The sequence below is a fragment of the Leptodactylus fuscus genome, chromosome 5 (assembly GCF_031893055.1).
Source record: "Leptodactylus fuscus isolate aLepFus1 chromosome 5, aLepFus1.hap2, whole genome shotgun sequence".
NCBI lineage: Eukaryota > Metazoa > Chordata > Amphibia > Anura > Leptodactylidae > Leptodactylus > Leptodactylus fuscus.
This window is the reverse complement of record NC_134269.1, coordinates 32,776,590-32,799,362: the sequence shown is the minus strand read 5'-3', so window position 1 is coordinate 32,799,362 and position 22,773 is coordinate 32,776,590. Positions and strand designations below refer to the sequence as shown.

Below are 22,773 nucleotides of genomic sequence, written 5' to 3'. Positions count from 1 at the left end.
AGACTCGCACTGATTCTGAGGGGAGACTTGTTATGGTCAAGGGTCGTATCTCCTCTCAGCTTTTTACTTTTGCCTCTTTGTATTTGCCTAATTCGGGACAGGGTCGTGCCCTTAGTTCTTACTTAGGGCTGTTGGACGGCTTTGTGGAGGGCTTCCTGGTGGCGGGGGGTGATCTTAATCTGGTCCTAGACCCTTCATTGGACTCTTCTGCTGGCGTCTCTTCTCACCCTTACTCGCTCATCAGGAGGATTAAGAGGGACCTTCATTCCCACCAGCTTGTGGACTCCTGGAGGTTACTCCACCCATTAGATAGGGATTACTCCTATTACTCTCCGGTCCATCACCGATACTCTCGTATCGACTACCTCTTTATCCGTCACCAACATCTCCACTCTTTGTTGGCTGCGGAAGTCGATAACATTACTTTCTCCGACCATGCTTTGGTTACTTTGTCTGTTTCCTTGTCCTCTCCTATTCCCTTCCAGCGTCAGTGGAAACTTAACGCATCACTTCTTGATGATGTAACCATCCTGGATGACATTAAGACCCGTTTGGGGGAATACTTTGAGAGGGAGGAATTGTCGGGGATTGCTCCTCCGATGGTGTGGGAGGCTCACAAATGTTTTATCCGGGGTATCCTGTTGCAACATGGTTCCCGCTTAAACAAGGAACGCCGGGCTTGTATTGAATCTCTGCTGCAGCGGATCCGCTCATTGGAACTTCTTCATAAACGCCAAATCACTCCTGATGTTTATTCCCAGCTTGCCAGCGCCCGAGAAGAATTGCGTACGCTCGTCACTGATAGGGTGAAGGGTACTCTAGCTAAATGCAGACGTCATTTTTATGAGTTTGGAAATAAGAGCGGGCGTTCCCTAGCTAGGGCCCTTCGGGTTCAGCAGTCCTCCACCTACGTTCCATGCATCAATTCCGCCCAGGGTACTCGATTACACATGCCCCTTGATATTGCAGCTGCCTTTCGGGACTACTATGCCTCTTTGTATTCTGTAAACTCTGGCCCTTCTCCTCTCCCTGAAGCGGAGTTCCGAGATCGCATTCGTTCTTATCTCTCCTCCTCTGGTCTCCCGTCGTTGTCTCTAGAGGAATTGACGGCCTTGGAATCTCCTATTGTTGAAGAGGAAATTTCTTTAGCTATCTCCAGTATGGCAACGGGTAAGGCCCCAGGCCCAGACGGCCTTACCTTGGTATACTATAAGAAACTTGGCCCTGAACTCCGCCCCAGACTGTTGAAAGTTTTCAATTCTCTCACCGATGGCTCGGCCCTTTGTCGTGACTCCCTGTGTGCTCACATAGCGGTTATCCCCAAACCCGGAAAGGACCCTCTTCTGTGCTCTAACTACCGCCCCATTTCGCTAATCAATGTTGACCTAAAAATTTTAGCCAAGATCCTTGCGACGCGTTTATCGCCCTTGTTAGGAAATATTGTTCACCCGGATCAAGCTGGATTTTTACCCGGCCGTGAGGCTCGAGATAATACTACCAAAGCTATCAACCTCATGTATGGGGCTAAACAATCGGGCTCTCCTCTCATGCTTCTTTCAACTGACGCTGAGAAAGCCTTCGACAGGGTCAACTGGCGGTTCATGGAAGAGACCCTGTTACATATTGGTCTTGGAAATCGCATGATGAGTTGGATCATGGCTCTATACTCTCTCCCTACAGCGATGGTTAGGGTGAACGGTTTATTGTCCCAGTCCTTCCCTATCCGAAATGGCACTAGGCAAGGATGCCCCCTCTCGCCTCTCATTTTCGTCCTGACTCTTGAACCCTTCCTCCGCCAGGTTCGAGCCGACCCGAACATCTCAGGCGCTGCTCATTCTTCCTGTTTATACAAAGTGGCGGCTTATGCAGACGACTTGCTATTTTTTCTCTCCTCCCCTCATGTTTCTCTTCCATCTCTGATATCTGCCTTTCAGGTTTACTCGACCCTTTCGAATTTTAAAATCAACTTTTCGAAGTCGGAAGCCCTTAATGTGACCCTTTCCTCCTCGGCGGCCACCTCATTGAGTCAATCTTTCCCTTTTCATTGGGCCCCCACTTCTCTCAAATATTTGGGGGTTTATTTTACTCCGGACCCGAAAGATCTCTTTCGTTGCAACTTCCCCCCACTTCTGGCGTCTATCAGGGCTGATTGTACTCGATGGTCCACTGGAGCCTTTACTTGGTTCGGGAGATGCGCGATTTTTAAAATGAACATTCTCCCTCGTCTTCTCTACTTGATGCAGGCGCTTCCCATTCACATCCCTCTGTCTTTTCTTAGATCCCTCACTTCCGTCCAACTGAAGTTCATCTGGTCGGGCAGACCCGCCCGAGTGAGCAAGGCTTTTCTCTTTCGTCCCAAGAGTTGCGGTGGTTTATCGCTTCCGGACCTGAAGTCCTATTACTTGGCTACCCACCTGACTCGTGTCGTGGACTGGTGTAGGCATGCTGTTTCTAAACCTTGGGTCTACATCGAACAGGCATTCTCTCCGATCCCTTTGCAGGTTGCCCCATGGCTGGACTCCTCCTCATTGTCATCTCTCTTTTCTCACCCTACCCTTGGTCCCACGCTTCGGATTTGCTCCAGGGGCCTTGTTCGCTCCACTCTCCTCCCTAAGGATTCCGCTCTTTTCCCAGTGCTGGGCAATCCTGCCTTTCCACCTGGAATGTTTGACCGAGTTTTTCGTAATTGGCGCCGTCATGGGATTTTCCGTGCCTGTCACTTCCAGGACGCTGGGGGATGGACTACACTTCTGAATTCCCAGGCCCCTCCTGAGCTGCCCCCTTTGGATGCTTGGCGAGGGATGCAACTTCGTCACTTTTTACATTCTCTCCCTGCTCCTGCAGAGTTCCGTGTCGAACCTACCCCCTTGGAGAAGATTTGTGTTGGTGCTGGCCCCCTTCGCCACTCCCTCTCGCTCACTTACCGGATCCTGGTTGAACCTCCGGAGGACTTTGTTCCGCCGTTCTTGTTGAAATGGGAATCTGACTTATCCCTTTCCCTCTCTCAGGAGCAGCGTAGGCGCATTTTTCGCCTTTCTCATACTGCTTCCATCAGCTCTCGCCACCAGGAGGCCAGCTACAAAATCTTGTCCCGATGGTATAGGGTTCCTACGAGACTCCATGCTATGTTTCCTCAGGTCTCCCCATTATGTTGGCGCTGTGGCGACGAGGAAGGCACGCTGCTACACATTTTTTGGTCCTGTCCTGCCCTTTCGTCCTTCTGGGAGGGGGTCAAGCGGATAACCCTCCAGCTTACTGAAACTTCTCACCATTTGGGCCCTGCCCTGTTCCTCCTTAATCATTGTGAGTCTTCTGTTAAGGTCTTTAAGCGTTCCCTACTTAGATTCCTGATCCTCGCTGCCCGGGCTTGTATCCCCCTTTTTTGGAAACGAGTGGATCCTCCTCCTCTCTCCCTCTGGATTTCGAAGGTCAACAAGATAATGCGCATGGAAAATCTCACGTCTTTCCTGCATGGCACGACTGAGGCGTACATCAAAACCTGGTTCTACTGGTTCAGGTTTCAACAGTCTGCAGAGTACCGGACGCTCCTGGGCTCTGACCCCTCCTCTGATTGATACTCTTGTTGTTCGTCTCAGGTATTTGACCAGTGGTTGCTCGCGAGCCCTTCCCAACTGGCTGTGGTATGGATGACCTGGCGAGCGCTCTCACTGGTTTCCTGACTGCTCACACTCACCCCTACCTACCCTTTCACCCCCCACATTTAGTCCTCTCTCCCACTCATCTGTCCCACTAACCCCTCCCTCCTCCCCCCCCCCTTTTTTTCCTTTTTCTTTTTTTTTCTATGGTGCTTTCTTTGTCTTTAATTTTTTTTTTTTTTTTTTTAATTCTTCTATGATTGTATTTTGTGTTGCACTGTGTGCTTTTTCTGTTCGCAGGGCGGGTGTTCGCCTTGTAACTTGTAATTGTTTTTTCTTTTCTTATTGTTTAAAAAAAATTTTCAATAAAAATTTGAGTTATAAAAAAAAAGTAAGGTCATGCACTTGTACTCAGAAATCCGTCTGTTTCCTTGATTTAAAATTCCCTCTTAAAATCTAAATTTTCATGTCATTGGTGATATTATGATCTTCATTGCAGAAATTGTTTTTTAGTTATATCTGAAGAAGAAGCTTTGAGCTTCGAAACGTTATAATCTGTCATCATTATGAGATCCGAGGCATTTGAAGGGTTATGCTCTGCTGTAAAAGGAAAGTCATACAGTCATTTGCTTACCCATCGTAATACTGAGATTTGCCATTTTGCCCTCCAGGTTTTCCTTGTTCTCCAGAAAATTCTTCTGGGAATCTGAAACTATAAATATTCAAGAATTGTTAATCCGTTCCATTGTCATGTGACATAACTAGACTATGATATACTGTGGTGGGAGTTTGATAAACTGTACTATGGCTACGATATACTATGATAATATACTATATATAATACATATACTATGGATACGATATACTATGACAATATACTATATATAATATACATACTATGACAATGACATACTTCAGTTTCACCAGCATGATAGACTAAGATTATGCTGGTTGATTTTTACTGTACAAGCTCGAGAGAACCCTGAATGCCTTTCTTTAAGTAAAAATATCACAAGTTATGGGTAATAGATTTTTTAGAGATGGATCATTGATCAAAGGATGTATTAGGATTGCCATATTTGGAGATGGGACTATTTTTCCCCTTAATACGGCGCAATTTTCTTACACATTGGGGGAGGTTGTCTTCTTCTGGATCAACGTAGTAAAATCATAAATTGGATCCCATGGACCTGTGTCTTTATTATGGATGAGCGAACCAATTCAGATAGAACTTTTGAGGTTTGTCACTCATAAAATGCTACTGTATCCTGAGACATCTTCAGGCTCCAGTTATGCCTCACCTCTCCTGGGTATCCTTGTGGCATCTAAGGGTCCCCTGACACCCTCGTCTGTCCTCTGACTGACATCACATGCTCATAAGTCACCATTGAGACCTGTGATTGGGTTTCAGGGTCATGTGGGGTGCGCCAATGTCATGACACTTTGACCCAGCCATCAGCGTGCCCCATTTTATTGGGCCTCAGCAGTGACCCTAGGGCGAGTAACCTCAGCCAGAGGGCAGTCGGACACTGTGAGGATACGTAGGAGAGGTGAGATTGTATGAGTATGAGTATGATAAACAGAACTATGATTATAATATGCCATAACTATATTATACAGTGTTATTGCTATGCTCTACTATGACTATGTTTTCTATGAGTATAATATAATATGACTATGAAATAGGAGGGAGGTTGTTCCCGCCATCTTGGAGAACTAAGCACAGATCTTCTGTGGATGTAGGCTTGTCCAATCCTCCTGTTTCTTCATGTAATCCCAGACAGACTGGATGATGATGAGATCAGGGCTCTGCGGGGGCCGTATCATCACTTCCAGGACTCCGCCTTCGAAGGGCACTCACAAATATTGAAGGTATTTAGATTTTTTTTTTGTCATTCAATTCATTTTGATAAAAATAAACTATAGCATGGATAGGGATCTTGGGAGGCATTCTTACTTTTCTGAATTCTGAATATTGTTTTATGATTTATTGGATGGCAATTGATAAATTTTTATAATTTTTAACAGTATAAGAGTATGTTCACATATAGGAATGCACGGCAGGAAAGCAGAGATTGCAGCAGGATGTGGAAATAATCTGAATCCTGCTCTACCTTGCCATGTCCCACTGAATCAGCCACAGATTCCATAGCTCTGGAGTCTCTGCCGATTCATAGGTCCATTCATCTAGAGCTGATCAGCAGAGGAAAGCCTCAACTGAATTCGGCAAACCATCTTGTCGATAACATGGATGAATATGGCGGCAGAACATGGCGCCATGTGAAGTAGCATATCTGAGTTCAGTAGAGTAGATATGAATTCAGTGCCCATGGGTGTAAATGTCTTGGCCTTGATACACAGTTTTCCAAAGATGAATCAGGATCATCTTCCGATCACAAATGAAAAAGTTGGGTCAGTGGTGTCTGGTCATGGGGACCAGAGATAATCTTATAGTAATTTAGGTGATTTTACAACCCCAATAAGTCATGGGCATAGCTGGGAAAGGCTGGAAGACTATATATCCTAGACACTTAGTCAGGGTATGAAGATACTAGCTTGGTTGCTTTATATTTTTTGGAGTTTTTGTGGGTCAGTGATGACCCCAACCAATCTTCCAGGAACCACTTTTCATGTCATACAGTAGTCTAGCTGCCTGTGCATTGAGATACAGAAGGGAAGGTTACAACTATATATACAGATGATATTACCAGCTTTCTCTAAGTCAACCACTTTTTCTGAAACAGCGGCGTCTGGAAATAAGAATAACAGAACAATCACAATTAGATGTAAAAAACTCACAAATACAATAAATCAGGTTTATGACACATGGACTATTACCATATTTTTCGGACTATAAGGGTGAATTCACACTGAGTAAACGCTAGCTTATTCTGAACGTAAAACACGTTCAGAATAAGCGGCGTCTAAAGCAGCTCCATTCATTTCTATGGGAGCGGGGATACGAGCGCTCCCCATAGAAATGAATGGGCTGCTTCTTTCACTCCGTGCAGTCCCATTGAAGTGAATGGGGAGTGCCGGCGTATACGGCAAGCTCTGCTCATGCCGGAGCGTACACGCCGGCACTCCCCATTCACTTCAATGGGACTGCACGGAGTGAAAGAAGCAGCCCATTCATTTCTATGGGGAACGCTCGTATCCCCGCTCCCATAGAAATGAATGGAGCTGCTTTAGACGCCGCTTATTCTGAACGTGTTTTACGTTCAGAATAAGCTAGCGTTTACTCAGTGTGAATGCACCCTAAGACGCACCCAGGTTTCAGAGGAGGAAAATAGGGAAAAAAAATTTTGAAGCAAAAAATGGTAAAATATTTAATATATGGGAGTTGTAGTTTTGTAACAGCTGCAAGGCCACATTGACAGGTGACCCTGCAGCTGTACGGGGACGCATAGAGTGTTTTTTTTTTTTGTTTTGTTTTTAGCGGCGCCAGATGTACTTTTTAGTTTACCATTTTGGGGAATATCTGTTGCTTAGATCACCTTGTATTGAAACCGGCGGTTTATGATATATGATTTTCTACTGTTATATATATTCTAGGGAAAGGAGGTGATTTAGAACTTTTATTTCATATTTTTATTATATATTTTTTAAACCTTTTTTTCCGGGGGAGAAGGGGCCGCCAATACAGACTACAGACCCGGCATCCGCTGTACTAGAGAGGCGGATGCCGGCGAGGGATAGACGCCATCACAGGTGCCGGGGCCTGAGACATCGCTGCGCTCCTCTGCCCTGCATGAAGCCAGCGGCGGGGGGACGGAGGAGCGGAATAGCATTACTCCTGCCGCTGCTGGCTTCATGCAGGGCAGAGGAGCGCAGCGATGTCTCAGGCCCCGGCGTCTATCCCTTGCCGGCATCCGCCTCTCTATTACAGCGGGTGCCAGGCGCCACATTCGGACTATAAGACGCACCCTTCTTTTCCCCCCAAATTTGGTGGAAAAAAAGTGCGTCTTATAGTCCAAAAAATACGGTAATTTACCTATGTGGTGTATTAGATTGCAATTGCACCTTGCCTATTATATAACCGCAGCCATTTTTAACCTTTTTCACCCTCTGAAAGCCATATTGTTGTTTTTGTCTGAGATCTTATTTTTGTGAGACCAGTTATATTTTTCCAATGGCATTACGCTACATTATTGACTAAATGTTATTAACTATTTCTTGGCAGGGTATTAAAAAAAAAACAATTAAGTTTCTATATTTTTCCATTTATTTTTGCAGTCACCGTACTGTATATATGACATTTACCTTTACTCTGCCAGCCTTTACAATTACAGCAATACCAAATTTGTATAGTTTTTCTATAGTCAGATTTTTATACACTAAAAACACTTAATAAAAATAGTTATGACTTTGCTGTCTTCTAAAAGTCACAATTTTTTTTATTTTTTAATGGGGACTTGTTTTTTGTGAGATGAACTGTATTCTTCATTGGTACCGTGGTCATTTTTTGATCACTGTTATTCAAGTTTTTGGAGTTGAGGTGACCAAAAAACAACTTTTTCACCATAATTTTTTTAGCTTTTTTTTATACACTGCATTACACTTATGGATTACTTAGTGTATTTTGTCAATTACATCCATTGACAAGTTCAACATAATAGCAATTACTATGGTAATTTAATATGGTCAGAAAGAATATTTGCTTAGCTTTACTCACAATATGTGAATATGAATCCGATGGTGCCCACTAAGGCGACGAAGATCAGGACCATAAACCCCGTCAGGACCACTTTCTTGCACCTTCCAGATCTTTGCCTATTACTATTCGACATAACTGAAATATATAGATGTGGTTACACGTATTATAAGTGGTTTTATGGGATATTGAAAATGTCATCTACTAAATTACCTTCTAAATCTGGGAATGTCTTGTTGGCCAAAACTGAAAAAAATAAGGAAACAATTAATGGAAATTATTTATTCACCAGTTCGTACTACAGTATGAAGGTGATATATAAGTATATTTGTAGGCCATAACTACTATCTATACAGTTCATCATCTTAGATATGGCAACACAAGTAGAAGAAGGCAAATAAGAAGGAAGACATGGTGATGTAGGCTAAGAGATGGTGAAAACAGAGAATGCCAATAAGCAATCTATAGGAATAAGGAAAGCCTTTACTGATCTATCTGGTAGATCTAGTTAGTATCTGATTTTCTTACTGACTCCTTATAGTTAGGTCCTTACCGGCTACATCTGAAAACGCTGCATTGACCGCTCCTGAAGAGAGATCAAGACCTGAAGAAGAAAAAAAATCTCATTTTGAACTGAATTTTTTACGTCCAGATTTTCTACAGTTTTGTCTTTTAGATATTGTTGAGCTGAGTTCTTTTTGTTGTTTCTCTTTTCTGGCTAGTTTTTGTGTGTGTTTTTATGCCAAGTTTGATTTAGCTTAGTAATGCATTATCTGTTGTTATAGGCCTAAACTACTGTCTAGTTACCGAACTTCTTTTTTCTTTTATTATTGTACTAGTCTTAAAAAATGTTTTGAAAACTTTATATTTTCATTATTCAGGCACCTTACTGCTTGGCCCTTATAAGGCAGAGGAATTTGCTGTCAATTTCACCCCCGAATCCGGGGCAGATTCCTACCGGAATCCACCTATCATTATTTTCAATGGGAGGCAGAGATCGGAGCAGGATGCAGAAAAAAAAAGCGTCCTGCTTGATCTTGCCATGGACTCCGTGGCCGATTATGTCCATTCATTCGGGCCTAGTGAGCAGCAGGATACCACGACAGAACGCCAATGCACTGCATCAAGAATTCCTCTTTCCATTGTATGAACATAGCATTGTACGGTGGGATTTGGCATACACTGTATGACTGTACACATTATGGTGGAGGGGACGTTCTCACCTATAGGTGGTGGCTGAAACCTTGGAGTTTCCTTCGGAACAATCCCAGCAGATACTGAAAATGAAGGTAAATAGAATTTAACTGAGGACATAATACTAGGCAGTGAGTCTTTTGCTGGTCAGAATACAGAATAACCCAGTCATGGCCATTAGAGATGAGCGAACACTGTTCAGATCAGCCGATCCGAACAGCACGCACCCATAGAAATGAATGGAAGCACCTGTGACGCCGGCCGCCGGCAAAGTCAACGTCACAGGTGCTTCCATTCATTTCTATGGGTGCGTGCTGTTCGGATCGGCTGATCTGAACAGTGTTCGCTCATCTCTAATGGCCATATGTTGCCCCTATAGTCTCACATCATTATTGTTAGCCAAATAATTGTTGGTCAGCAATGACTAGTCCCAAAAGTTCCCCAGACATATAAGATGCTATGGAGGGTTTAGTCAACATTTCTGTTTCAATATAGGGTAGGCTACTATAATTAAAGTCCCATACATATTGACTAAAGACCTCAACATTTTGACAATTGTAGCAAGGCTTTTGATTGGGGTGGGGGAAACAATAAGTTTGGCATCCAAAGGTCCCTTACACATAATTGTGTGTGGACCTCTGGCTGTGATTGAACGGCATGGATGGGGCACCTGCTATGTTTCCACAGCCCATTCATTCAATGAATAGAGGCCACGGAAGCACGACTGCAAAACCGGTCAGGAATGAGACCTGTCCTGAGTTTTGGGGCCCGAACTATCGGCCCACACACTGATCCGTGTAATATGTGGTCATGTACACAGGCCCACAGAAATGAATGGATCAGTGTGCTATCATGGAAAAACCTGGATAGCGCACTGACCTAGCACACAGTCATCTGCAAGCGGCCTAACCCTGTTTCTAAATTTCCTGGCCAAGACAGAGTACCGTATATACTCAAGTATAAGCCAAATTTTTCAGTACAGACAACCAAAACCCCCCCTCCCCTTCCCCAGCAACTACTGCACCCAAAAACTCCGACCATTTTAATTTTTGAAATTTTCCAGTAGCTGCTGCATTTCTCCCCTAGGCTTATACTCGAGTCAATAAGTTTTTCCAGTTTTTTGTGGTAAAATTAGGGGCTTCGGCTTATATTCGAGTCGGCTTATACTCGAGTATATACGGGTAACTTGTTTAAGCTCCCTGGAACCAGTGCCCCGGGCTACTGCTTGCCCACCCACAGCTACGCCTCTGAATAAAAACTGAATAGAAGAAGAAAAAACAAACAAGGCCATTATAAAATAATGTATTGCTTTAAATTGTATTCTACTTACCTTTATGAGGAGTGGTCCAAACTGGTGGAGGTTGTGTAGAGGGCTTATTCATACCTATAGTTCAGATAATATATGTTACTTTTTGATGCAGTGATTTTTTGGCATTTTAGATCATTTTAGTATAGCACTTTAATAATCTATACTGCCAAAAATATAGCATTCACAAATAGAGATGAGCGAACAGTGTTCTATCGAACACATGTTTGATCGGATATCAGGGTGTTCGCCATGTTCGAATCGAATCGAACACCGCGTGGTAAAGTGCGCCAAAATTCGATTCCCCTCCCACCTTCCCTGGCGCCTTTTTTGCACCAATAACAGCGCAGGGGAGGTGGGACAGGAACTACGACACCGGGGGCATTGAAAAAAATTGGAAAAAGTCATTGGCTGCCGAAATCAGGTGACCTCCATTTTAGACGAATAGTGGATTTCAAATCCGGGTCATATGAGAATGTGAACTTTGTGACTATGAGACAGGGATAGCTGTACAGGCAGGGATAGCTAGGGATAACCTTTATTTAGGGGGGAATGTTATTAAAAATAACTTTTTGGGGCTCTATCGGGTGTGTAATTGTGATTTTTGTGAGATAAACTTTTTCCCGTAGGGATGCATTGGCCAGCGCGGATTGGCCGAATTCCGTACTCTGGCCAATCAGTGCTGGCCAATGCATTCTATTAGCTTGATGAAGCAGAGTGTGCACAAGGGTTCAAGCGCACCCTCGGCTCTGATGTAGCAGAGCTGAGGCTGCACAAGGGTTCAAGCGCACCCTCGACTCTGATGTAGGAGAGCCGAGGGTGCACTTGAACCCTTGTGCACCCTCGGCTCTGCTACATCAGAGCCGAGGGTGCGCTTGAACCCTTGTGCACACTCTGCTTCATCAAGCTAATAGAATGCATTGGCCAGCGCTGATTGGCCAATGCATTCTATTAGCCCGATGAAGTAGAGCTGAATGTGTGTGCTAAGCACACACATTCAGCACTGCTTCATCACGCCAATACAATGCATTAGCCAGTGCTGATTGGCCAGAGTACGGAATTCGGCCAATCAGCGCTGGCTCTGCTGGAGGAGGCGGAGTCTAAGATCGCTCCACACCAGTCTCCATTCAGGTCCGACCTTAGACTCCGCCTCCTCCAGCAGAGCCAGCGCTGATTGGCCGAATTCCGTACTCTGGCCAATCAGCACTGGCTAATGCATTGTATTGGCGTGATGAAGCAGTGCTGAATGTGTGTGCTTAGCACACACATTCAGCTCTACTTCATCGGGCTAATAGAATGCATTGGCCAGCGCTGATTGGCCAGAGTACGGAATTCGGCCAATCAGCGCTGGCTCTGCTGGAGGAGGCGGAGTCTAAGATCGCTCCACACCAGTCTCCATTCAGGTCCAACCTTAGACTCCGCCTCCTCCAGCAGAGCCAGCGCTGATTGGCCGAATTCCGTACTCTGGCCAATCAGCACTGGCTAATGCATTGTATTGGCGTGATGAAGCAGTGCTGAATGTGTGTGCTTAACACACACATTCAGCTCTACTTCATCGGGCTAATAGAATGCATTGGCCAATCAGCGCTGGCCAATGCATTCTATTAGCGTGAACTGAGTTTGCACAGGGGTTCTAGTGCACCCTCGGCTCTGCTACATCAGATTGCTACATCTGATGTAGCAGTGCCGAGTGTGCATCAGATGTGTAGTTGAGCAAAACTGACTCAGCACTGCTAAGTCTCTGCATTCGCATAGGAATGCATTGGCCAGCCTTCGGCCAATCAGCGCTGGCTCTGCCGGAGGAGGCGGAGTCTAAGGTCGGACCTGAATGGAGACTGGTGTGGAGCGATCTTAGACTCCGCCTCCTCCAGCAGAGCCAGCGCTGATTGGTCGAGTTCCGTACTCTGGCCAATCAGCACTGGCCAATGCATTTCTATGGGGAAAAGTTAGCTTGCGAAAATCGCAAACTGACAGGGATTTCCATGAAATAAAGTGACTTTTATGCCCCCAGACATGCTTCCCCTGCTGTCCCAGTGTCATTCCAGGGTGTTGGTATCATTTCCTGGGGTGTCATAGTGTACTTGGTGACCCTCCAGACACGAATTTGGGTTTCCCCCTTAACGAGTTTATGTTCCCCATAGACTATAATGGGGTTCGAAACCCATTCGAACACTCGAACAGTGAGCGGCTGTTCGAATCGAATTTCGAACCTCGAACATTTTAGTGTTCGCTCATCTCTATTCACAAACTCAAGTTTAGCCTTTCCGAGTTTTAGACAATGGCTTACTTACCATGGAGGTAGTGCAGAAAATTCCTAGAGGAAAGTGGACCCCACAACACTTTGATCCCCTAAGTATCATACATTTTTCCCCCTATCCTCTGCTATTAAGATTTATGACACGGTTTATCAGACATGTCCCTTATTCTGTCAGGAGATCATTAACCCATCAATGAAAAAGCAACAGTAGGGAGGCTGCAGAGAAAAATGTAACTGAAAGGGTTACTGCCTGGACCTGGACCAGTGGACAGCGCAGGCAGATTTAGGAGCACTATTGTTGTATTTGTTGCTGTGGGGTTTTTTTTAAATCTTTTTCATTCTCGAAATAAATTGGAAAAATTTTGCCAACCAGAAGCGACTGCCCATAGTAAGAGCCAATTCTGGACAAGAAATTTAAGGGCAATAGAAAGACAGCACAGAGCGGCATATAGAATAATCCCGTATAGAGGTATACAACCTACAAGTGAGGTACAAATGTAGAAGGCCCCTCACCTATGTATCACTGGAGTAGAATTAATATATGGATTATACTTCATTGATACACTTGATAATAGAAATCAACTTCTTGTCCTGTTTGACCTATCTGCATCTGATGAATTCCAGACATTACAAACATTGGAAAGGCAGCAAATCCCATTTTATATGAAGTATAGTATACACTGTCTACCAATAAGTATTTGGACCCCTGTGGTAGAATAGAAACACACCATTTATTCATATTCAGTAGTTGGTAGAACCCAGAAGATGCTTTCTTATGGATGGTATTGATGAACACAATGCCTGGTGACACTCCTGGTGTATGTGAGCCATCGGTTAGGTGCGGTTTCTCTGGCCAGCACTCGTCAGTCTCTATCTCCCAGTTTCGGGGATCTGCCGACTCGGGGCACATTCCGACAATCACCGTTCATCTTCCACTTCGTAATCACATAGGCCACTGTCTATTTTGGGTAATTCAGTTCGCTTGCTCTGTCCCTTACGAATCGACTATTTCTGTGGTACCCCACAATTACCCCTTTCTCGAAATCGGACAACTCTGCACTTCGTGGCATCTTGCATCCGACTAATGCCAATGCTGTTTCCTATTTAACAGCGGAAGGCGTAACGTACATCATGACCGCAGATATCTTCATTTGTATGGGTGTCCAAATACTTATTGGTAGACAGGGTAGTTCAAAAAAAATTTTAAACCATCGCCTTAGGCTGGGTTCACATCTCTATTGGAGTCTCCATTGCAGAAACTGACAGAAAGAAAAATCCTGCATGAAGGACACAGCTGTCACCTGGTCAGCCCCATTATAGTCAATAGGGTCCGCTGGTGTCTGTGTGTAACTGCTGTTTTAGCGTTCCAGTTCTCCATCATTAGGGTTGCCTGGAGGACCTTCAACAAAGACATGGCGCTAGTGATTCATTGCAGATGTTGAGCTTTGTTGGTTATTGTGCATACATTACATTTTAAAGCCAGGTCCTCTTTAAGAGCAGTCTTCATCTTCCGAGTCGTCCTGGAGGGCACAGTTGGTGCCAAGTCACAAGGATTGGTGTTCTCATAATCGTCATCATCGTCATCATCATCTTTACTAGAATTATAGACTGTAGACAGAGGTAAGGTTGATATAAGGTCAAAAATACTAATTCTGTTGTATAATACTAATGTGCTTTACACCACTCCAGCTGATGTTTGGCATTGAGCATCTAAATCGTGGGTTGCTTGATCCATGAACAAGAAGACCATGTTGTTGGTCAAGATATGGCCACACATACATGATCATGCTTTACAGAGGGAGAGTTCTAAACATGCAATGATAGCACTCCCATTCACTTCATCACACAGCTCTGGTCCAAGTACGAGGAGCCTGATCTCCTTGTTCTCGACTTCACCAATGGAAATCCCATTATCTTAGACAATAATATTCAATGTGGGTATCTGAGACCACTCTAAGGTAAAGGGGATATTGTCACTCCTTGGGGAGAGACCACCATATAGGTGTGTGGAGACTTATTAAGCCTTTGGCACTCTACTTCGCAAAGGACCATGGGAAGAATATGCAAATCTGTCTTCCATGATGTAGTTAGGAAGTCAGCTGCTGCCTCAGGTTTGCAATTCTGAGGCAGCAGCTGACTTCCTAACTACATCATGGAAGACAGATTTGCATATTCTTCCCATGGCACTCTAAGGTATACTACAAGAAAATTACGCAGGAACATAAAAACTGATCAAACATCTTTAGAATAACTTGTATTAAACACACTGGAATCATAAAAATATCAGTATTACCCATCAAAGACATAAAATCCCAAAAAGTTCACAAAACAAGGCCTATGTGTATATATTGTCCTGGTACAAAGGTAAAACCCTGACACTATATCTTCCATATAAGAACGGCACACACATGTACAAATACGAGACTTTTATATATTGGGAATGAGTTGTGCTTATGCAATCCAGTACAAGGGTGGCGCAAAGAAGGGGCAATTGTGCTATTTTTTTAACAAAAAAAGGGGCAAAGTAGCCATGGCTTATAAGGCTATATACACACGTGCACATTTAACAAGAGGTGCGCCTACATCATACATAGACCACAGTAAAACTGGTCTAAAGCTGGCCCACCTGTGAAAAATATGGCCAAAAAAGGGGTAGATGATAAGTAACCCCCATTGTGTTGTCAAGATGGCTGTCAGAATAAGCCTTTATACTGACATAGGACATCTTCAGTAGGGGGTGTTTTATGAGTCACACATCTTGCTTGATCGGCCACCTGAAAAGTGTAAAGTTTCCTGTTCTGAAGCAACAGAGCAAAGTGCAACCTCTGCAGGAGGGCAAATATAGATCTCCCCAAGGAGTGGCTAAAATAGTCACATACAGTCCTATGAAAAAGTTTGGGCACCCCTATTAATCTTAATCATTTTTAGTTCTAAATATTTTGGTGTTTGCAGCAGCCATTTCAGTTTGATATATCTAATAACTGATGGACACAGTAATATTTCAGGATTGAAATGAGGTTTATTGTACTAACAGAAAATGTGCAATATGCATTAAACCAAAATTTGACCAGTGCAAAAGTATGGGCACCTCAACAGAAAAGTGACATTAATATTTAGTAGATCCTCCTTTTGCAAAGATAACAGCCTCTAGTCGCTTCCTGTAGCTTTTAATCAGTTCCTGGATCCTGGATGAAGGGATTTTGGACCATTCCTCTTTACAAAACAATTCAAGTTCAGTTAAGTTTGATGGTCTCCGAGCATGGACAGCCCGCTTCACATCATCCCACAGATGTTCAATGATATTCAGGTCTGGGGACTGGGATGGCCATTCCAGAACATTGTAATTGTTCCTCTGCATGAATGCCTGAGTCGATTTGGAGCAGTGTTTTGGATCATTGTCTTGCTGAAATATCCATCCCCGTCGTAACTTCAACTTCGTCACTGATTCTTGAACATTATTCTCAAGAATCTGCTGATACTGAGTGGAATCCATGCGGCCCTCAACTTTAACAAGATTCCCGGTGCCGGCATTGGCCACACAGCCCCAAAGCATGATGGAACTTCCACCAAATTTTACAGTGGGTAGCAAGTGTTTTTCTTGGAATGCTGTTTTTTTTTTGGACGCCATGCATAATGCCTTTTTGTATGACCAAACAACTCAGTCTTTGTTTCAACAGTCCACAGGCTTGTCCAAATGTGCTTTTACATACCTAAGGGGGCTCTGTTTGTGGCGTACGTGCAGAAACAGTTTCTTTCTCATCAATCTCCCATACAGCTTCTCCTTGTGCAAAGTGCGCTGTATTGTTACCGATGCACAGTGACACCATCTGCAGCAAGATGATGCTGCAGCTCTTTGGAGGTGGTCTGTGGATTGTCCTTGACTGTTCTCACCATTCTTCTTCTCTGCCTTTCTGATATTTTTCTTGGCCTGCCACTTCTGGGCTTAACAAGAACTCTCCCTGTGGTCTTCCATTTCCTTACTATGTTCCTCACAGTTGAAACTGACAGGTTAAATCTCTGAGACAACTTTTTGTATTCTGCCCATGAACAACTATGTTCAACAATCTTTGTTTTCAGATCATTTGAGAGCGGGCTGCCCATGCTCGGTGACCATCAAACTTAACTGAACTTGAATTGTTTTGTAAAGAGGAATGGTCCAAAATACCTTCATCCAGGATCCAGGAACTGATTAAAAGCTACAGGAGGCGACTAGAGGCTGTTATCTCTGCAAAAGGAGGATCTCTTAAATATTAATGTCACTTTTCTGTTGAGGTGCCCATACTTTTGCACCGGTCATATTTTGGTTTAATGCATATTGCACATTTTCTGTTAGTACAATAAACCTCATTTCAATCCTGAAATATTACTGTGTCCATCAGTTATCAGATATATCAAACTGAAATGGCTGCTGCAAACACCAAAATATTTAGAACTAAAAATGATTAAAATTAATAGGGGTGCCCAAACTTTTTCATTGGACTGTATATATTTACCATGAGAGATGATAAATAGCAACCTTTTATTTTCAGTTTGTTCTGTGGCTTTAGAAGATGGAAAAAAAAACCTTTATCTTAGTGCTTTGGTATGTGTGGCTGAAGACAGTGCACCATTGACAAGAACCCTCTGCAACCGATTAGATAACTGGTAGGTCCATTGTTCACATGGTGCACAACCTCCATCATCCATTGGAGAGGGCATCTTAAGGCTGAAGCTCCACATTGCAAAAATGCAGCATTTTACAGTACTTGCAAAGTGTATGGGATTCTGCATGATGCCATCCACACATTGCAGAAAAAAATCAACAACAGAAATGTAGCATGCAATTACACCTGTGGAAACGCTGATGGTTTCCATAGAGGTATAATAGGAGTAATGAATCCACAGAGGAAAAGTGTGTGAAAATGCATTGAAAAACACTGTGGGAACAAAAATGTGATGTGCTCCTGCTGTGTTCTTTTGCTGCGTTTTGCTACACAGGGCCTTAGCCTAAGGAGGTTTTCCTACAGTGCCTTGCGAAAATATTCGGCCCCCTTGAACTTTTCAACCTTTTGCCACATTTCAGGCTTCAAACATAAAGATATCAAATTTTAATTTTGGGGGAAAGAATCAACAAGTGGGACAAAATTGTGAAGTGGAACAAAACTTATTGGATATTTTAAACCTTTTTAACAAATAAAAAACTGAAAAGTGGGGCGTGCAAAATTATTCGGCCCCTTTACTTTCAGTGCAGCAAACTCACTCGGTTCAGTTCAGTTCAGATCTCTGAATGATCCAATGTTGTCCTAAATGACTGATGATGATAACTAGAATCCACCTGTGTGTAACCAAGTCTCTGTATAAATGCACCTGCTCTGTGATAGTCTCAGGGTTCTGTTTAAAGTGCAGAGAGCATCATGAAGACCAAGGAACACACCAGGCAGGTCTGAGATACTTTTGCTGGATTTCGATGCAAAAAGATTTCCCAAACTTTAAACATCCCAAGGAACGCTGTGCAAGCAATCATATTGTAATGGAAGGAGTATCAGACCACTGCAAATCTACCAAGACCCGGCCATCCCTCTAAACTTTCATCTCAAACAAGGAGAAGACTGATCAGAGATGCAGCCAAGAGGCCCATGATCACTCTGGATGAACTGCAGAGATCTACAGCTGAGGTGGGAGAGTCTGTCCATAGGACAACAATCAGTCGTGCACTGCACAAATCTGGCCTTTATGGAAGAGTGGCAAGAAGAAAGATATCTATAAAAAGTCTTGTTTAAAGTTTGCCACAAGCCACCTGGGAGACACCAAGCATGTGGAAGAAGGTGCTCTGGTCACATGAAACCAAAATCCAACTTTTTGGCCACAATGCAAAACTATATGTTTGGTGTAAAAGCAACACAGCTCATCACCCTGAACACACCCTGATCCCCACTGTCAAACATGGTGGTGGCAGCATCATGGTTTGGGCCTGCTTTTCTTCAGCAGGGACAGGGAAGATGGTTACAATTGATGGGAAGATGGATGGAGCCGAATACAGGAGCATTCTGGAAGAAAACCTGATGGAGTCTGCAAAAGACCTGAGACTGGGACGCAGATTTATCTTCCAACAAGACAATGATCCAAAACATGAAGCAAAATCTACAATGGAATGGTTCACAAATAAACGTATCCAGGTGTGAGAATGGCCAAGTCACAGTCCAGACCTGAATCCAATCGAGAATCTGTGGAAAGAGCCGAAAACTGCTGTTCACAAACGTCTCCATCCAACCTCACTGAGCTCCAGCTGTTTTGCAAGGAAGAATGGACAAGAATTTCAGTCTCTCGATGTGCAAAACTGATAGAGACAAAACCCCAAGCGACCTGCAGCTGTAATCGCAGCAAAAGGTGGCACTAGAAAGCATTAACGCAATGGGGCCAAATAATTTTACACGCCCCACTTTTCAGTTTTTGATTTGTTATAAAAGTTTCAAATATCCAATACATTTCATTCCACTTCACAATTGTGTCCAATGTGTTGTTGATTCTTCCCCCCAAAATTAAAATTTGATATCTTTATGTCTTATCTTTAAGCCTGAAATGTGGCAAAAGGTGGAAAAGTTCAAGGGGGCCGAATACTTTCTGAATCAATTTCTCTGGTTTTCTAGATGTCTGCTTGCTGTCCTTCTTTGATTATCTGCAATAGCTAAAATTCAGTCCATGGTCATGTGATGGACACACAGGTGAAGGGCTCACTACAAGACAGATCTCTGCTACTATAAGCACAGAGCCACCATGCTGTCCGATGTACTCATGTAGACTATAGCTGTCAGTCATTAGCTAAAATTGGAAAGCGACCCTACAAAATATACAGTAGTCCAGGGGCCACACGGTGGCTCAGTGGTTAGCACTGCAGCCTTTCAGCGCTGAAGTCCTGGTGTTCAAATCCCACCAAGGGCAAAAAACCATCTGCAAGGGGTTTGTATGTCAGCATGGATTTCCATCCCATATGCCAAAAAAAGACATACTGATAGGGAAAAAATGTACATTGTGAGCTCTATCTTGTTCTCAGAAATGGACATTATTAAATCCTGCTAGGAAGCTGACAGTGTATTGAATTCAGCACACAGTCTGCCTTACCGATATGCTGTTCCCTCCCTGACAGTATTCTTCCATATCCTTGTACTGTCAAGGGGGCGTTCCAAGTGATGATGCCCTTCTAACAATAGAGGGATATTGATATCAACTAATGTGACTGATATCTCCGACAGCAGGTGCATACCGGCAAAGCTGACAGCTTTCTAGCAGCATATAATACCGCCCATCTCTGAAGACTTCAAATCCCATCTACTATACAGTGACTGCAGTGGCTGCAGAAACGCTAGCATTTTCCTTCTAGGTATAACAGGGGCAGAAAGTTTGCAGAACGAAAAACTAATCAAAAACGTAATAAAAAATGCAGCAGCTTTTTCTGCAGTTTTGTTTTGCTGGATTTCGCTTTGTGGGGCCTCAGCCTTAGCAAGTTACTCCCTCTCTATAGTATAAGGAATAATTGCAGATCGATTGCTCAGACCCCCACTGACCAAGAGAATGGGGGATATTAGCATTAGTTCCTGATGCATCATAAATAAAATGAAAGCCCAAGTGCCACCTTAATTTATTGCCCCCTTATGTTATGGCCCCTGACATAAATACAACCTGCTAATGACTCATTATATAAATGATGCCCCTTCTATTCACAATGGCCCCTTATATAAATAATCCTTTATGTTTATAATGCCCCATAATGAGCCCTTATATAAATGATGCCCCACTCTATTCATAATGCCCCATAATTACCCTTTTTATAAATGACCCCTCCTCTATACTACTATGCCTACATGTGCACTGAAAAAAAAAGTTGTACTCACCTGCCGGTGATCCCCTGATGGACTGATCAGTCGCCCCTGCCTCCTTTTCTTGTAACCACGCATGTGCAGGAGATGCAATGCTGTGCCACTTGTCTGTGGTCTCGGTGTCTTGTAAACCTCAAGCCTGATGTGGCATGTGGTTTACAAGATAACTGAGCAGCAGGATGCATTCTAACGATATATGGAGACGCTGATCTAGTTACAAGCACAGCATATATAAATGGCAGCCCCAGTATTGCTCCCACTGCATCCCCCACCCCTCCCTACGAACTGCACCTCTACACATGGGGATACCTAATCGGCACTATCCAAAAATAACGTTATTTATCCTGTAGAAAAAAATATATTTGTACCACAATATGAAAAAATTGCAATATAAAGTAATCAAAAAGTTATAAATACCAAAAATTTATTCCAATAAAAACTACAACCTGCCCGCAAAAAATGAGCCCCGACTTAGCTCTGTCAACCAAACAGGGAAAAGTTTCTAGGATTCTGAATATGCCGATCCCACTTACCGTATATACTCGAGTATAAGCCAAATTTTTCAGCCCAGTTTTTGTTCTGAAAAAGCCTCCCTCGGCTTATACTCGAGTCAGCAAAAAAAAATAATTTATTTTTTTTTTTTTTTTTTTTTTTTTTTTTTTTTTAGGAGGGTGAGGGGGATCTATGACCAGCCACAATATCAATGTATAGAATCTCACATAAAATAGTGCAAAAAAAAAAAAGTTTTTAAAAAAAATAAAAGTTCTAAGTCACTCTTTTCCCCAGAATACATATAAAAGTAGAAAATGACTGTGAAACACAAACACATTAGGTATCCCTGTGTCTGAAAGTGCCCGGCCTACTGAATATAGGGGATCTGCAGTGCTCCTGTCCTGTCGGGAAGGGGTTAATAGGAGCACTACAGATACCCTATATTCAGCCAGACTGAATTCCAAATGGGAGAAGAAAAAACAATCCTCAAGCTCAGGGAAGGGGCAGACAGACAACCAAAACACCCCCTCCCCTTCCCCAGCAACTACTGCACCCAAAAACTCTGACCATTTTAATTTTTGAAATTTTCCAGTAGCTGCTGCATTTCCCCCCCTCGGCTTATACTCGAGTCAATAAGTTTTCCCAGTTTTTTTGTGGTAAAATTAGGGGGGTCGGCTTATATTCGGGTCGGCTTATACTTGAGTATATACGGTAAATAGTTTATGTTAAAAAAAAATGTCATTTTATTTAGCAAATGTGGTATAACAAAATAAAATATAAATCTGGTATCGCTGTAATTGTAATGTCCCAGAGGACAAAGCTGCCAAGTCATTCCTAATGCAGAGGGAACCCCATAAAAACAAAATGCAAAAAATAATGATAGAAATATGTTTTTCATACGGACCCCCTAAAAACATTTATAAAAGCTAATAAAAACATTACATGTAACCCAAAATTGGCCAACTGAAACTTGTCACACAAGAAATAAGCCCTGACATGTCAACAGAAAAAAAGATAGAAAATATGATAAAATATAAAAATAAAAATATAAGAAAATATAAAATATAAAAATATAACATTTTCCTTTCAACTCCACAAAAACAAAAACAAACAAACAAAAGAAGCAAGATATAAAAATGTTTCCATACCTTGTTTGGTTTTTCCCATTGGATTCCCATATACGTTCTGCATTCTCGCCTCCTGACTTACAATTACTGTTAAGATCTCTGTCTTTATAGGACAATCTAACTGTCAGACCAGAGTCATATAAAACCAGCCCACGACCAAACTTCCCCTTCCCAGCCCAAATATTCGGTGATTTTGTTTCAGCGGTTTGGTTTTATAGTGTTTTTTTCAAAGTCTTACTTCCCCTTCCTCTATAAGACCTTCAGAGCAGAACTAAACTCACACCCAACTGGAAA

The 22,773-nt window shown here is 43.0% G+C and overlaps 1 protein-coding gene across 1 annotated transcript in view; it reads right to left on the bottom strand.

The window, feature by feature from the left end:
* The window catches only part of LOC142204479 (uncharacterized), a 31,428-nt gene extending 8,867 nt beyond the window's left edge, over positions 1-22,561 (bottom strand). The window contains exons 1-8 of the mRNA XM_075275791.1: positions 22,501-22,561; positions 14,478-14,615; positions 9,474-9,527; positions 8,783-8,854; positions 8,464-8,496; positions 8,272-8,388; positions 6,305-6,346; positions 4,231-4,308 (exon numbers count right to left, since the gene is read on the bottom strand). Of these exons, the coding sequence (XP_075131892.1) occupies positions 4,231-4,308; positions 6,305-6,346; positions 8,272-8,388; positions 8,464-8,496; positions 8,783-8,854; positions 9,474-9,527; positions 14,478-14,615; positions 22,501-22,543 (577 nt within the window). The 5' untranslated portion in view covers positions 22,544-22,561. The remainder of the gene's footprint in view (positions 1-4,230; positions 4,309-6,304; positions 6,347-8,271; positions 8,389-8,463; positions 8,497-8,782; positions 8,855-9,473; positions 9,528-14,477; positions 14,616-22,500) is intronic.
* Positions 22,562-22,773: the final 212 nt, after the last annotated feature.